At 36.0% G+C, this 17,537-nt stretch overlaps 3 protein-coding genes across 3 annotated transcripts; 2 read left to right on the top strand and 1 right to left on the bottom strand.

The window, feature by feature from the left end:
- Nucleotides 1-3,142: 3,142 nt before the first annotated feature.
- Nucleotides 3,143-6,876, top strand: LOC114725834 (protein NRT1/ PTR FAMILY 3.1). Its single transcript, XM_028912405.1, has 4 exons — nucleotides 3,143-3,262; nucleotides 3,394-3,611; nucleotides 4,221-4,777; nucleotides 5,786-6,876. The coding sequence occupies exons 1-4, from the start codon at nucleotides 3,151-3,153 to the stop codon at nucleotides 6,687-6,689; spliced, it is 1,791 nt and encodes a 596-aa protein (XP_028768238.1). The 5' UTR covers nucleotides 3,143-3,150; the 3' UTR covers nucleotides 6,690-6,876.
- Nucleotides 6,877-8,064: 1,188 nt separating this feature from the next.
- Nucleotides 8,065-10,581, top strand: LOC114725824 (ACD11 homolog protein-like). The gene is made up of 4 exons (XM_028912395.1): nucleotides 8,065-8,357; nucleotides 9,205-9,377; nucleotides 9,514-9,659; nucleotides 10,340-10,581. The coding sequence occupies exons 1-4, from the start codon at nucleotides 8,133-8,135 to the stop codon at nucleotides 10,444-10,446; spliced, it is 651 nt and encodes a 216-aa protein (XP_028768228.1). The 5' UTR covers nucleotides 8,065-8,132; the 3' UTR covers nucleotides 10,447-10,581.
- An 828-nt stretch (nucleotides 10,582-11,409) lies between these two features.
- Nucleotides 11,410-16,614, bottom strand: LOC114725825 (dihydrolipoyllysine-residue acetyltransferase component 4 of pyruvate dehydrogenase complex, chloroplastic). The gene is made up of 6 exons (XM_028912396.1): nucleotides 15,480-16,614; nucleotides 15,198-15,389; nucleotides 14,988-15,075; nucleotides 14,824-14,894; nucleotides 14,637-14,720; nucleotides 11,410-11,764 (listed from the first exon to the last, which is right to left on the bottom strand). The coding sequence occupies exons 1-6, from the start codon at nucleotides 16,398-16,400 to the stop codon at nucleotides 11,660-11,662; spliced, it is 1,461 nt and encodes a 486-aa protein (XP_028768229.1). The 5' UTR covers nucleotides 16,401-16,614; the 3' UTR covers nucleotides 11,410-11,659.
- Between the last annotated feature and the right edge of the window lie 923 nt (nucleotides 16,615-17,537).

Genomic DNA, 17,537 nt, shown 5'->3' with positions numbered 1-17,537 from the left:
TTACATGTCGGTCATATATAGTATTGTTTATAAATTAGATCTTATAAAGTATTCATTATAAATAAATGATAATATATTACAAAACAAGATGATAATTTATATAAATGATTGTTAATATGGCTTTTTATTAAAAAAATCACATAATATATGAGCCTAAATCAAATTTGATGAAAAGCACATTTCAGTCAAAATTAAAATGAAAATCATTTTAGCTACCTAAGAGGGGTTTAAAAAAATTAAATGAAGTGAGGTTTGAGTAATGTTTAAGTTCAAATCTTAATATATTACCTCAGGTCCTTAATATAGGATCTCATTTGATTTTTATTTTGGTCCTAAATATAAAACCCAAATCCACTTTGTCTCTAATATTTATAAATTTTTTTCCAAGATACTCCTTTTAACAATGATAGTTCTAACCAATACATTTGATTAGCAAGGGTATTTTAGGAAAGAAAACACTTATTTATGACAAATAACTAACTTAACTTCTTTCCTTAATCTCCTCAAATTAGTCAACTAGCTCTTATAATTAAGACCGGAGATAGTATAATTGGAAAAAATAAAACTTTAATGGTTCATATAATATAATGATTTAGGCTCGTCATCCATATTAATGAGAATTATTTTAGCCACTTAGTGGGATAAGGCATAATTGTTATTAGTCCATATAATAATGCAACAGATTGATATGAATAAATTACAGGAAGTTTTAAGAAAAAGAAAAAAACAATACACTGGCTCTGGCTCTGGCTCAACATTTCATCCATGACTATGAGATAATTTTTTTTTTTTTTGGTGAAGTGAATATGAGATAAATTTAGTTAAGAGAAGTAGTATCTCAAAAAATACAAATCTTATTAATTTATTCGGAATTTTTGTGTCTTTTATATTATTTATTTACTGTAAATAAATTAAATTTATTAAATTGATATTTTGGAATAGTATATACCTGTCGTTAATCTCGTTTTCAAGATCATTTTCCTCCTTTTCATAGGTTATCAAACAAGACATAGAAGTTTCAAGATTCAAGCATCATGAAGGGATTTAGATGGCAGAATATTGTCCCTTCTTTTATACCAAACTCTAAATTTATTATTTTATTTTAAATTTAATTAATAAAAATATTGTCATTAGTTGAGGCAACGAAACTACCATTAAATGCTTTTCAAGCGTGGCCTAAAATATAACATCACAAATTTGGAATTTCATTGCATCTCTTAATGTGCATGCATGGTTTGATTTGTGCGCACGAAAGGCCGATAGTTACCCCATAACATTTATCATATACTACTATGATTTAAAAATGTTCAATCATATTCAAATTTTCAAAAAGTATATATGATATGAGTTTTTTATTAATATAATGGTAATTTTCGGCAAAAAATGCAAAATATTCAAAGAGAATATATAAGATATATATAAATTTAAATATTTGATTATGGAAGAAGGCAACAATTTTTGTGTATAGTTCGCGTATTATACAGAGTTTAAATTTTATTTCAACTATTCAAATATTTTTAATGATTTTAAATGTTTTAATACAAATTATTATTTTTAGTTCATTTCTTAAAATAATGATATTGCATTATAGTTGAAGATAGAATACTTAATTTTAGAAAAATATTTCGACCAAGAAATAAACATAGATTATATATGGTTTTTATATTTAAATCACATCATCATTTTCATATCTTCAGATTAATTTCATATATTCACATCAATATAATGTTTTTAGAAGGAACCAATATGATTTTATTATTTCAATTCAATCAGATTAATATAGGATGTAGTGCACGGCTTCTTGACTGTGTTGGACAAACCCTTTGCTATTAATTAAATAAATCCAAAAAATGTCGGATTATTTTCTGCAATATAATATTGTGTGTTAGAGGGGTGAAGAAATTAATTTTAAGTTTTGGTGGTGATACTATTGAAGGGAATATTATTCTTGTTAAGTTACTATTGATTTACTCTACATTATTCAACAACATAAAAAAATATTATTGCAACAGTTCTGAGTTCTGACCTAACCCCAATATTTGGAGCTTAAATATGGACGTTTTTATTTATTGCAAGTTGTGAGAGGAAAAATGACAGGCCTCATGTGTTACTGTATTGAATATCATAGAAATTATAAAAAAATATTTAAATTAATATAACATATACCGGCAATTCATCTTTCTAATTTAATTGGACGTTTTATGTTTTGCAAGTTGTGAGATAGAAAAATGACAAAGCCTACTTTTTCATATTGCAAGTTGTGTGAGAGAGAGAAAAATCACAAATCCTATACTTGTTCACACCTATGATGCATTAATATATATTACTTCTCCGATCCTAAATATAAGACCCTTATACTAGTGTGTATAAGCATCTTATATTTAGGACCGGAGGAGTAGATGTTTTCAGATTCATTAAGATTTATTATTTGTACTCCTCATTCTTGCAATAAAAACTTTGAAATACTAATAATAACTTTGTAGCCTGATGACATATCATAACCCTTAATGGTACCTGATTGTGGAATTGATCTAATATACTCTACCGCTCTTACTTTTGAGGAAAGAAAAGTAGATAGTTTAAAATTTTGTCCATTCTTACATAAAATCCTTTCAAGTCAATAATGCTTGATTTTCTATTAAAGCCATGTTAATCTATATATAATTAATTTAAATAAAATTAAGTTGAACTACAGGGAACTTGGTCACCATCTTTTACTTGTGCATAACTTACAATCGATTTTCATAAAACTTGTCATATAATAGTTAAGAGAAAAAAAAAACCTTAAATCAAAGCATCAAACAAGCCCCAAAAAAGGATCGTTTTCAAAAATATATATACACGTATGTGTACAATCTTTGATTTTAAATATAAGAATTAGTATATAGTATTATATTTAGGATCGGAAGCAGTATTATTATTATAACTTTTAAATATTAAAAATATATTCATCTTTCTAGATTAAAAATGATATATATTATACGCACCCAGCAGATCCAAACGAACCTAATTATTGAACATATACATCCCAAAGAAAGAAAAGAACAATCATTTTTTTTGTGTGGCCATAACGGTGCAAGCTGGTTGCATATGAGAAGCCTACATAATTCCAAGCTTCGCCTATAAATACTTGGCCTTGGAAGCCATTTTATGTACTCTGAAACCAAGAAGCTCACAGAAATGATGGAGCAGACAGAAGAAAAGCGACACCATGAGAAGAAAAGAGAAAAAGGAGGGCTCATCACAATGCCCTTCATCTTCGGTAATACATATATATATATATATATATATATGCTTCTTCAATATAATAATCTTGTGTCTTTTAATTAATGAAGGCTTTGAATATATTGTCGTTTTAGTTAGTGATTATTGTACGTTGAATTGAATTTGCAGCAAATGAGCTGTGTGAGAAACTAGCAGTGGTGGGCTTCAATGCGAATATGATAAGCTACTTGACAGGGCAGCTTCATTTGCCACTAACCAAAGCTGCAAATACTCTCACAAACTTCAGTGGCACTTCAAGCTTGACCCCCCTTCTTGGTGCCTTCCTCGCTGATTCTTTTGCCGGAAAGTTCTGGACCATCTCTGTCTCTTCCATCATCTACCAATTGGTTAAGACCCCTCCTCCCTCTCTCTCTCATCTTCTTCACATCATCTTTTATTATATGCCTCTTCAAAGTTACATACATACATACATATATATATATATATATCCTACCAGTTTTCACCATATAAAATTAACTGTTCCGTTATCTTTTTCACCTTATGGCTTCCATATTAATTAGTTTTTAATTCATGTGCAGCGAAACTGCCACTCCCTAGAGCTCTTAACTCTAGAAAAATCATTTTGCAGTCCCACATCAATAATTTAGAGAGTATTTGAAAGCTTCACCAGATAAAACTGTTCTTACATATTTAATTTATTTTAAATTGTGTAAAATTACTTTTGAAAAACTAATTCAAACATTTTTCAATCATTAAAAAGTCTCGTAATAAGCCAACAACAAGCGATAACTAAATTGACAGTCTCAGTTTTTGAAACTTTTTAATGATTAGATTACTTGTGTTCTTCTAAAACATTGGCAGTAATAAATCTTTATCTATTGTCAGAAATTAATTAATTACCATTTCAAAGATGTTTCAGTGTAAAAAATTTAAAATGAGAGTCTTTTAATATGATTTTTTTTTTATAAATTGTTATTTTTGTTGATAATGAACAGGGAATGATAAGCTTGACAATATCAGCCATACTTCCTCAGCTAAGGCCACCGCCATGCAGAGGCGAAGAGCCGTGCCAAGAAGCTGATGCGGGACAGCTGGCAATCCTCTACGTGTCCCTCCTTCTGACCGCCATTGGGTCCGGCGGGATCCGACCCTGCGTGGTATCATTCGGGGCGGAGCAGTTCGACGAGTCGGACCCGAAACAGTCCACCAAGACATGGACCTACTTCAACTGGTACTACTTCGTAATGGGGGCGGCGATTCTGGTGGCAGTCACACTGCTTGTTTACATCCAAGACAATATCGGGTGGGGCTTGGGTCTGGGGATCCCCACTGTTGCAATGTTGATCTCAATCATTGCTTTCATGGTCGGGTACCCACTTTACCGGAACCTGGAACCGGCCGGGAGCCCGTTTACCCGACTGATGCAGGTGGCTGTGGCTGCCTTTAGAAAGAGAAAGGTGAATGTGGGTGATCCCAAATTGCTGTATGAGAATGATGAACTTGATGCGCCAATATCTTTGGGAGGGAAGCTCACACATACCGAGCAGATGAAGTAAGTGTCTCTTCAATTTTCTTTCTTTTTTTTTTTTAATTTTTTTTTGGACTCAATTTTTTTTTTTAAATTTAGAACCACAGGCATTAAAGAATTAATATCATAAGTAGAACTGAATCTATAATAACTCAGATTATTCAAACTTTTATAAAGGGTAAAGGTTCTAGGAGTCTGGAGTGTTTTTACAGGTTGATCTGACATCTTAAAATATTTTATAGTTCATTTAATGCTGTGAAGTTTTTTTTCCGTGCATTCGACATCATAAAAGATAATAAAGAAAAAATGATTTAGAGTACTTCATACATATTGACTTAAGGGATTTTTTGAATTGATTGCGAGATTAAATTGCTCCTAAAAAAAACTTTAAGAATAAAATTGTATCACAAAATATTTTAAAATACTTGATGTATTTACAAAAATAATTTAAGATATTGGATGAACCATAAAATATTTTAAAATACTAAATGAGTGTTGGCTCTTTTTCTGAACAGTGGGATTAATTTGAATTATGAGGCGTCAATTATTGACTGATATTTTGTTTGGTAATAGATTAGTGATTGTCCAATTTAGTTATGATGGGCTTGTGAGTCATAATAGTGGTTCGGTGGGCCACAGCTCATTCATGACAAATTGGTGGGCCCATTATCTCATGTGCTTCTGCTTTATATCCGTATCGGTTGATCCTTACCTCCTTTTTCATTCATATCATTGCCAACCCTCTTTAAAGCTGGATTGGATGCATAAGATGAGTATCACGTTTATATTTTATTTGGATCATTTGGATTAGATATAGAACGCCTATATCTTTAATTTTTAATTATATTTAAATAATTTATTTATCTCAAATGTTTCATTACCATCATTAGCATAAACAAGTTCCTTTTCTTCTCATGTCTTCTTATATGACAAGGTTTTGAAACATAGCCCATTCTCTTGGGCCCAATAGTCTTTCAGTTAACAATTGGGCCTAGGCCCATTTTGAGCGATGAAGTTGTGTTTGTGATGTAGGTTTTTGGACAAGGCGGCAATTGTAAGAGAAGGAGACACCGTGAAAAGCCCAAACCCATGGAGGCTAAACACAGTTCACAGAGTGGAAGAATTGAAGTCTCTGATAAGAATGGGCCCCATATGGGCTTCAGGGATCCTCCTCATTACGGCCTACGCCCAACAAGGCACCTTCTCTCTCCAACAGGCCAAGACCATGGACAGACACCTCAGTGGCTCCTTCCAAATCCCCGCCGGCTCCATGTCCGTCTTCACCATCATCGCCATGCTCTCCACCACCGCCTTCTACGACCGCATCTTCATCCCCATCGCTCGCCGCTTCACCGGCCTCGACCGCGGCATCTCCTTCCTCCACCGTATGGGCATTGGCTTCGTCATATCCACCCTTGCTACCCTCGTCGCCGGCTTCGTCGAGATCAAGCGCAAGAATGCCGCTTTCGCCCATGGCCTCGCCGATCATTCTCTGGCCACCATCCCCATATCGGTGTTCTGGTTGCTTCCTCAGTACAGCCTTCATGGTGTGGCGGAGGCGTTCATGTCGATAGGGCATATGGAGTTCTTCTATGACCAGTCGCCGGAGAGCATGAGGAGCACCGCCATGGCTCTCTTCTGGGCTGTCATATCCGTCGGAAACTACTTCAGCACGCTGCTTGTTACGTTGATTCACAAGTTCACTCGACGGCCCGATGGCTCCAACTGGCTTCCCGATAACAACCTAAACAAAGGGAAATTGGAGTATTTTTACTGGCTTATTACTCTACTCCAGTTGATCAACCTTGTCTTCTACTTGTGGTGCGCTAAACGCTATACATATAAACCTATCCAAGTTCACAATAAGAGTGATTCTAGCAGTTCGGAATTTGAGAAGCAAGAATCAGAAGAGGTTGAGCTTGCAAGAAAAGTGTAGCTAGATTCCTGGGTCTGTAATTTCGTGCTGTGCTCTCTTTGTAATAGACGTCGGACAGCATGCATGTTTAGTTAGCTAAAATATAAGTATAATATAAAATCGCAGTCATATTATTAGCATATTGTATGTTTCTATGTATTCCCATCATTAATAAGACAAAGATAGATGGCCTTGTTTTCAGTGACCACTTTGTGCGCAAATTGTCAAAAGCATCATTATGTCTCCTTTCATTTCTTCCACCAGCACTGAGACCTGTCTTTAGATGAGATTTGGGTCTAATCATGAGATAAGATATGATTTGTTCCCTCCTAATTATAGGACGGAATTTTAAAGTCTTGTTTGCTCCTAAATATAGGGCTAAGATGTGGAATATATGTGGTAGTCAATTTTTTTCCCAATATTGTGCTTCTTTAGTACCAAATTGTTTGCATGCTTTCAATTTCTAAATGTGCGGTCACTGATTTCATTATAGGACAAAATTAGCAAGCTACTTATTTTTCTAATGGCTTAAGGATATTATTACTTAATTACCACTTACGAAAGGTTGTCAAATTATTAGTTAATTTTATCTTATAATTAGAAATCGAGAGCATTCCGGTTGTGCCGATGCATCCAGTGATTAAAAATTTAAGCTCTTTTGTACTGACCGGTTGCAATTAATTGCTACGTCCTTCACTCCTTAATATAAGAGTTAATTGACTAATTTGAGTAGATTAAAAAAACTAGTTAAGTTAGTTATTTGTAATAAATATGTGTCATTTTTCTTAAAATATCCTTACTAATCAAATGTATTAGCTAGATCCACCATTATTACAAAGATTATCTTAAAAAAAAAAAACAAAGTAAATTGAAGTCTTATATTTAAAGTCAAATTAAAAGCCAAACGAGTTCTTTTTGAAGTAGTAATATACAACATCAAGATTAGATCGTTTCACTGTTAAAATCATACATACTATCCTACGATGCCTAACGTAACGTATACATGTACAAGGACTAAATATCAAATCATGTCAATGGAGAATATTTTGAATTAAAAATTAATTTTAAAGTAATTAAGCATAGAAAGACTCTTACTCAATACTAGTGAAATTCGATATTTGCCCAGGTTCACATAAAATGCCAAATAAACTTAAGTGGGCCAGCCCAAAAGGATTAACATGGTAACTTATGGACCGTAACTGGATGAAGCCCAATAATGGAGAATAGGGACGGAGCCCAATATTACCAACGGTCATGTTGAAATGGCGCGAAGAGGGACAGAACCTGCGTGAAGCACCAGCGGTTGACGATTCTCCTTTCTCTCTCGAAGAGGCACCACGAAATTTAAAGTTAACTTGTTCCATTGCTCTTTTGACCTGTCCAACTTCAACGATTCTGCAGTTTTTTCGATCTACCAATAGCGGAATTTCAATCCCGATCCCAACGATCGTTCATAGTGAAGGCATGTATGCACAGCCGCCTTCGACGATGGCGGTCACACCTCTTTCCGCCATAGCCGAGGCCTTCGAGGACCTTTCCAAGTTGGTCACTGGGGCTGAGAATAATGGGAACACAAAGCAACAAGAGCTTCGCCTCGACAAATTTTGCCATGCTTGCTCTCACGTCTCTGTTCTCTTTCATTCCCTTGGCCTCGTTTTCAAATTCGCTGAATTGGAATACATCTCCAAGGTTCGTTTCCTTTTTTTCCAAACTTTCGATTACACTTCTTCTCGATTAAGTTCGATGTTCTTGTTTGTGTTTGTGACGAAAGGTTTGAATGTATTTTATTGACAGTGGATTATGAACTATGATTGCGAGGTTTCAAGATTTTTCTCTTGCTTTTTCTTTTTCGTTTTTTTCCTGGTCTGTTAATTTATCAATGATCTAGAAATTGTGCCAAATGCAGCAGGGATTATGTTTTATTTTTTTTGTAACTTTGAATCAGTACATTATGTTGAGGCCAATCTGTCTTAAACTTTGTTGCAATAAAATTTATTTTCGCAATGGAAATTTAAGTCTTGTGCTTCAAAATATGTATCCAACACCTGTATGGCAGTATCGGAGTCACGTAATAATATTTTGCGAGAACGGTGATCATTGTCTGACGTGCTATCTTTGCAATCCCAAGATGTCTGGTGGCTAAGAACGGATGTTGCTTATAAGCATTAGTTGTGGCTTCTTTGTTTGCTATGAAATGCAATTGGTTATCATGCACCCGACCAGATGTTCCAATGGATGCACAATATGTAGTTTTTCAGACCAACATGCGTATTTCTAGGAAGGAGAGATATCAAAAATTTAGATCCCTTTTTGAAGTCTGACAAGGTTCCAGTTATATTACACCGAAGGCTCCTCTCCTGTTTACTTAGTTTTATTAACGCTTATGTGTATCTGTTATCATTGCAACCGACACTTTCTCCTGGATGTTTACTTATCCTATTACGCATATTTAGTTCGTACTATTTATTATGTTTAATCCATGGATCCTCATCATAGACTATTAACACTGCTTTTATGATATGATGGACACGTACAGCTTCAAGCTCTCAGGGATGCATCAAAGACATATGACACTTTACAGGATATAGTTGATCTCGATATCGAAAATGGGACAGTGAAAACACAAGGAAGTCTTTCCCGTTGTCTGCGCAGAGTGCGGCAGGGTCTTGACCTTGTCAGAGCTATATTCAAACAGTTTTTGTTAACTGAGTATGTATGAGAATCTTTTTGACTCTAGTAATGAGTAGCGTATCAAAATACTATCTCTGTTCCATATCATCTTGGGTTATTTTCAAGTTTCTGGTGGATGGTGCTTACGCGGGATTTGTGATTTTGGCATTTTCAGTGATAGTTCTCTAAAAGAAGCGGCTTCAACAGCTTATGCACAGGTTTGTGCTCCGTATCATTCATGGACAGTAAGAGCAGCAGTAGCTGCTGGCATGTATGCACTTCCAACAAGAGACCAATTGCTGGTGAGGCTTAGTGAAACAAGTAAGTCCGTATCATATTCAGTGCTTGTGTTTGAAGTTTATACAGACACACATCAAAATATATTATTCATTGAAAATTTGATCCTTCACATTGGTGGTTATTGAGTGGCATTTATACTAATTTTGCATTGCGAGGCAAGTGGCAGCTTTAATCCTAATATTGATCTCACCTGCATGAGTCTAGGTGCTTCAAACCAAGAAGTGCTTAACTCAACTTGTTTTGGCTGGAAACTTTTCTAAATGACTGATTAGTTATAATAAAAGGGGAAGGAGGTCCGAATCCTCTGCATTCAAGTAATAAATGTACAACTGAAGGGTGTGGACTAGGTTGCCTCAAATGTTAGACAATGTATGTATTATATTTGACCAATCATATCATCATTAGATATCATAACATAATATTGCAGAATAGATCTGGGCTATATAAAATACAGGTTGTCCTGCCAACCAAAAAAAAAAAAAAAAACTGGTTGTCCTAGTTAATGCGATTTATGAACAAATATAAACAAGAAGTGGGGCTTACTAAAAAAAATCTGGCTCTGGCCAATGTGTGCTTGTATATGTTTCTTTATAATTAACTTGATCTACTTGTATAGCTCAGGTCTGAAGAAGAACATTTTTATTTTCCTATAAAATTCTTTTCTCAAGGAGACCTTAACTTACTTATGATTGTTATCGCAGATCAGTCAGCTGAGAAGAAAATGATCAGATACATCAATGCTTCGTTTCCACTTATAGAATACATTGATAAACTATACCTGTCTCGAAATATTAGGTTGGACTGGTGATTATATATCTGCTGTTCAGAGATAGAATGTTGGGTGTATATATTTAAGATGGCATTGATGCCTCTACTGTGTAGCAGCGGCTTCTGTATTAGAGTCTTCCCTTGGTTGTTTTATATGAAGATGCATTTATGTATAGACTTTTGGATAGGCGAACGGAGGGAAATGGAATCCATGTTCTTTACATAAAAATTAAGATAAGTATTGTCTCTAATGTCTTTGTCCTCGTTAATCAATTGCTGGGCCATGAAATCTCGATCAAATTAACTGGTTAACCCAAAAACAGTTAGAATCAGTCAAAGTTAGATGAGGATGAGTGGGGGGAAAAAATGAGCAATCCATGTCAATAATGCACCTTCGTTTAAATTTTATATATATTGACGATATTCTTGGATATAAACTAAAAACAATAATTTGATTATGATTATTTTCACCGACTAATTTAATCTAAACTAACACTTCTATTAATTTTATTTTATCATCGATCCCATTTAGAAATTACTCCCTCCGTATTAAAACTTTGAATGAGCTTGGTTTTCTATATGAGTGGATTTTTGTAATCATTTAATGTATTTTTTTTTATTTTGTTCCTAATTAATTATATGTCTCTCTCATCTATTTTTTTCGTTCATTCTTTCTCCCACTTACCCTCTCCATAAATAAAGATGTTTTAAGAAAATAAGTTATATTACCTTCAATTCTAATTATAAGATCTTGTTTGTAAACTACAAACGAAATCTGGGTAGTATTTTTTAACCAATTTTAACTAACATTTTTTAGTTGCATAAGTTAGTTGTTTGATGCTTATATTTCAAACAATGCTTGTATTTTGAACAGGAGGTAGTACTAATTAATCTGGTATTTTTATTTTTTTTAAAAAATTAAACGTACGTGAGTAATTTCTCATTAAATAAATTGATAGCTTTCATCTAAACCAGCTGCAAATAATTGAAATGGATACGCCCGTACATCAAAATTATTCCTTTTCTGCATGAACTTGTCTCTTCTTTTGGGAATCAAGTAATTCTTCAGAACAAACGAACATAACGGACTTTGTTTGTGCTCGAACCTTGTTTTATTTATCACAAATCAACGTTTACAACACATTTATACCGGCAAACAAAAAGAATGCAAAGCTTTCTTCTCTCCTTCAAAATCCATTGACTCGGGATCAACTGCTGGAAAGCTCAGACAATAATGTCAAAGCGATGAAAGACTATAAAGTCAAGCTTTCTGGGTTTTCAACTATCTTTGAGAACGTCTGAAGGAATGCGGCCAAGTCAGCCCCATAGATTATTCGGTGATCAGCTGTTACGTTCACCTGCAAAAGAAATAACAGAGCCGATGAGAATCATACATTAATCAGCATAATTCAAAGCACCTAATTCTTCTTTCAGAAAAGTGATGCATCTGAGATTGTGCAATACAATTTGAATACAGTAGTGCATCTGTGATTGTGATGTGTCTCAGACAATGGGCTCATTATCTTTCCCACTCTCATCAGGAAAGATAAACATGGTTGGACGTTAGAAGCACTTGCAGCTCAGGTAGAAAATAACCATCAGGAGAAGGTCCACAAAGCTCTGGGGATGCCAACCATTTTTACATAAAACAAATGATGATTGTGCTGTTTCTACCGCATTTTTCCTAGACCATGAAACATAGTTTTTGGATTCTGGAGAGAGATGGTAGATTATTTACTCGGGCAAACTTGAGAAAACCGGTCCATTTTACTTGCCACTTCTTGGTAAAATTCAGCACTTAAAATTCTAGTTATGCAGAATTCATCTTCACGAATCAGCTACAGAGATTCTAGGAAAGCACACTTGAGAAAATTGCAGTATACTTGTCCTCTGTGGATGAATACAATAGAGCAACTGAATCCTTGACGGGAAAGAAGCATCAAGCAACATAGCAGATAAGGAAGGAATGGGCTCATCAAACTCTTTATCATTAAAAGTGTTTGCTATGATATGTTAATTGTAGCAAGTAAAAAGTCCAAGATCAACCAAATGGGTGTCAGCTGGGACATAAAAGAAATTTCTGCTGAAAAGAAAATTTTTAGCAAGAAAACTCTCAAGAAAACACATGCCAACAAACTATATCACAACAAAAGCTTATTGAAAGGGTCTGGGCAATGTTCAAGAGCAAAGCTCAGGGCATGAATCATCTTTTTGCCTGTTCATTGTGACATGAACGTGCACATCCTAAAACGCGAAGCTAATAGCATTCTCAGAGTTCTTGCATTTTCCATGCCAAACATTTCCAGGACCTCTCTAATAATATACCTTTGTGGTGAGGAAAAAAAAAAAAATTGACACTTGTCTTGATTATTTTCATACCCACAATTCCCTTTTATGGAAATATGCTCATTTTCTTGCTGTGACCTGTGAGTGCTTGCTTCAAAAATGGCAAGGATGTGCGGTTATTGGTAGCCACTACCTGCTGTTATAATATTCCAGCCATATCAACAAAATTTCCATCTCAAATGGAATTAAATATATAAAGCTTCAACCAAAACTTTTGCCTACTCCTTCCTCCAAAGTACCTGGCCAACCTTGATTGCCCAAAAAAGCAAATCCAGGTCAAGCAGTTTTTTAACTTGGCAACTGCTGGAGGCTTTGTTAACATATAAGTAAGATATTTTCCTTGGCACTGATTTTCTGGGCAAAACTGCCTTTTAAGATAATGTTGGGTGTTGGACAAGTTAGTACCAAACATTTATGTGCACAGCCCACTTGCATTTGGACCTCTTCCTCTCACCACAACAAATTGGTGGTGCAACCATGGGCTACTAAAGGTTTACTCAAAGCTTTTGCTTTTTCCATGCCAAATCACTAGAGAGCATGATATAGCTAGCACCGTCACCAGTCAGTGTACTTACCTGTTATATGGGAAACCTAAAAAGACAAAGGCACAATGACGTAGATTCCAAGGCATGTAAAAAGTACTGCAGATTTGGATTTTGAATTTAACTGGAACTTAAGAAGATGAAGGGTTTGTACATTTAGACCACAGGAGGGACTTAGACAAGCAAAGATCTCTCACAGGCTATATGCTCATGTTTGGTAATTATACAGTTAGTTGGAGATGATGGTCATGACATTAACCTCCAAGGAGACTACATGGTTGCAAGTTTGTTTAGTTAGTTCAGCAGGGGTAAAGGAATGACCATAGTCCACGGTGACTGGTGAAGTGCATTTCGCCTACCCAAAGATCCAATGCATCACAGGCAAACTAGCCTTAGTACATGGATATTCGGTACAATTCTGTTTTTGATAATGTGCCATAATATTGTCAAGAAAATTATATTGGCCAAGTTTTGTCTAAAGCCTGACATATTTCAATCCAGGATGTAGATCACCAGAAAATCTAGTTATTCATTAACACTACTTGAATGTGTTGTAATTTCGATCAATACTAATCACAATTTCTCACTCTATTATGCTATCTAAGCCAGCCTAGTACATAAATCGTTAAACCACATTGATATAAACGGCTGTAAGTGGCAACACATTACTGCCCTTTTTGAAACAAGCTTACACAAAAAGAAAGTGCCCACACTCCCAGAAAAGAACATTGTGCTTCTTGAGTGAAACTATTTCTCAAAGAAAGCAGAGAATATACAAACTTGAGAGGGTAGTTGTTGTAAGATAAATGCGTATAATATTTGTTGTGTTGGAGAGTTTGGTTAAGCATTCTTATCAATCCATTTTTTCAACCTATCATCCATTGTAAACCACTTCCCCCGTCCTTAATATAAGTCGTGTTTTAGAAGGTTTATATGGTCAAAATATAAGTCACTTTGAAAAAAAAAATCAATAGCATTAACTTCTTTTTTCCACAAATGCCCTTACTGATTGTGGTGTAGAGGGAGATGATACAAGAAAGAAAATAAATATTTTATATAGGTTGGTTTTGATTGGAGGATAATACTAAAAAGTAGAGATAATTTTCGACAACTTTGAGAATCTAAACTACTTTTAACTACTTTCCTTAATCCATGAGAAATAGTGAAAAGAGACTTATGCTACGGATAAGAGGGAGTATTTTGTTGACTAAAAAGCCTATCTCCACCAAAATAGCACACTTCTATGTTCGCTACATGAATTTGTTTTTCTAAGAATAAGTAAGTGAACAAATAACTTGCAGGTTAACACAATAAACCATTTAATTATAAGTCAATAACTTACCAGCATTTTATTTTTCACACTGAAGAATCCATCTGAATCAGCCACAACAGTAGGCTTTGATGCGCCAACAGCCATGATAGCCCCCTAACAAATGAACGGCAAAGTTCAGTAAAAAGCAAAATTACCACAAAATGAAGCACAGATTCTTTAGAAGTCATGAGTTGGAGTCTTTGATCGCACTCCTTACCTGCCCAGGAGGAAGTATGGCATCAAACCTATCGACTTCAAACATGCCCAAATTGGAAAGGGTGAAAGTTCCTGTGGACAGAAGGACGCAGTTTAACATGGAATGAGAGATTCAAGTTTTTTTGAAATAAGAATTAGAAAAAGACATATAACTTCCTGTGAAACCTGAATTATACTCATGAGGTTGCAACTGCTTTGATCGAGCCTTTTCAACTAGCTCTTTCCACTTTTGAGACAGCAGATATAGATCCAACTGAAGTAACAAAACAAGAAACCAATAAACTTGGTATTTCAACAACACTGGGAAGTTGATAACAGAAACAAATTCTTAAGTGAAAGTTTTGATTCAAAAATCAGGATTCATAAAGCACGGACCTTATCCGCATCCTGAAGAACAGGTGTAATTAAACCGCCATTGATTGCCACAGCAACAGCAATGTTTATGTTACTGTTGTAGGAGAAATTCTTTCCATCTTTACACCTAGCGTTTACAACCGGATGCTGAGCAAGAGCCATCGCTGCGGCCTTTGCTAGAATGGCCGTCATCGTCACTCCCTTCGGTTTCACCTACAAATGAAATAGCAAATACTAAATGTGCATTTGAAACCTCATATATGGCTAGCATCACAAACGAAAGAATGCATTCAGCGTATGTACCCTCTCATATAGAGCATCAAGTGCGTCAGTCTTCACAGGATACCCCACTCGGAATGTAGGTACAGTAAGACTGTCCACCATGTTCTTCGCAACCGCAGCTTGCATTGTTGTGAAAGGAACCACCGAAGAACCTGGAATTGGGGGTGGAGAAGCTGCCGAGGCAGCAGGAACAGCAGCTTTTGATGGAGTAAGGGCCGCCGGAGCAGGCTCAGCAGCCTTAGCCACGTTACTCTTGGAAGGTGTGATTCCAGCAGCTGCCTCCACATCAGCAGGAGTAATCCGCCCGAAAGGACCAGTACCAACGACCGATCCAAGATCTATCTTGTGCTGCTTCGCAAGCTTCTTTGCATAAGGAGTCGCCACGGTCTTTCCTGGTTCAGCAGAAACCACCTTAGCCGGCGGAGGAGATTGCTGAGCGATCGCCGGAGCAGGATTCGAAGTGGCTGGTGGAGGAGTGGGAGCAACAGGAGCAGCTTCGCCGGCAGGGGCCGAAGAGCCGGATTTGGCTGCCTTGGCTTTGGCTTCGGCAACTTCCTCTGCCGTCTCCGCCAACAGCCCAATGGGAGCACCAACGGGAGCAGTCTCGCCGTCGCCAACTACAATAGCGGCGAGAATCCCATCGTAGAAAGTCTCGACATCCATGTCAGCCTTATCGGACTCAACCACGACGACGCTCTCACCCTTGGAGAGAACATCCCCTTCAGATTTCACCCAGGAGACAATCTTTCCCTCTGTCATGGTGGAACTGAGGGCGGGCATGAAGATTTCGCGGATCTTGGATTGAACGGAGAAGACTCTTCGGCGAGGCATGGAAGGTAATGCGGAGAATTTGCGCCATGAGAGGGAGGTGGAGAGAGATGAGGAGAAAGAAATGGAGGTGGCAGGGGAAGCCGTGGTGGTGGAAAGAAAGAGAGAAGCCATGGAGGGAAATGGCAGAGAAGGAATACGAATGAATGTGGAAACGCGAGCGGGAAGGAGGAGAACAGAAAGGAATTGAGTGAATAAGAGAGGGAATGAAGAAGTAGAAGGCAAAGATGGAGGGGGCGGAGAATACGAGGGAGCTCAACTTTGTGTTAGTTGGACTCCGTTGAGCAGCTGCTTCTCTTCGCTCTGATTACATCGCCAAGCACCGCACGAAGCCTTTTGGTCCAAAATCTTTTTCTGGCGTGCGAAAAAATAAAGAAACAAAAAGGATTGCGATCTGGTGAAATGAGAAAAATTCCGGCAAAAACAAAAGACATTTTTTAAATAATAATCATAAAAATATACTCTCCAATTTTTTATAAGTTACAAATAACTCTTGAAAAACCCTCCATGACAAAATTTATTATTCAAAATTACTTTAAATTTGTTTAAGAAACAAGTACAACCTACTTTTCTTCAACTTTGCAACTTATCTTATACAATGTACGAAGTAAGAGACATAAAAGACATTTGCATATAGAGCTGAAAAAAAAAGTTGTGCCCGCTCATGGACTTAGATCTTTAAGTACATTTCGCCAATAAATTTTCATTTTTTTTTTTACAGTTTCCCTTTATATTTTGTAAAATGTATATCTTTTTCCTTTATTTTATGTTATCATGCATAATTTTCTATCCCTTGGTAGAAATTTTATTATTTTCAAGAATAAGATGAGTTAGATTCAAAAATTTATTAGGGTCAAGTTATATTCAAAAATTTATTAGGGTCAAGATGAGCTTCACTATTTGCTCAGCCTGAGCAGCTCTTAAGCTCGGTCGGCCTAAGAAAAAGGGCTTACAATGACAAACTCATCAATACAAAGGGGCCACGGTTAGCTAAAAGCCTAGAACCACATGGGCTCTTTTATTTTGGGCTTTCATTTCTCCTAACCCAATTCTCCGTTACCATTTTTGTTTTCTGCCCCCAGCCTTCATAATCGAGGCTCAAGATTTCTTTAAGAGCCCAAGTTGATATTGGGCTTGCTTTCATCGAAGTTTGAGATCGGGCCTCCTAGAATATATATCTGAGATATTTTTAATCTAAACAACTCTCTTTTAAACATTTAGTTAGGGGTTCGATTCTTGATGGACCCTTTC

This window comes from Neltuma alba, unplaced genomic scaffold (assembly GCF_004799145.2).
Source record: "Neltuma alba isolate B1F8T4 unplaced genomic scaffold, ASM479914v2 tig00012282_pilon, whole genome shotgun sequence".
In the NCBI taxonomy this organism is placed as follows: Eukaryota; Viridiplantae; Streptophyta; class Magnoliopsida; order Fabales; family Fabaceae; genus Neltuma; species Neltuma alba.
Note: the sequence above shows the minus strand (reverse complement) of the source record. Positions and strands in the feature narration are given on the sequence as shown.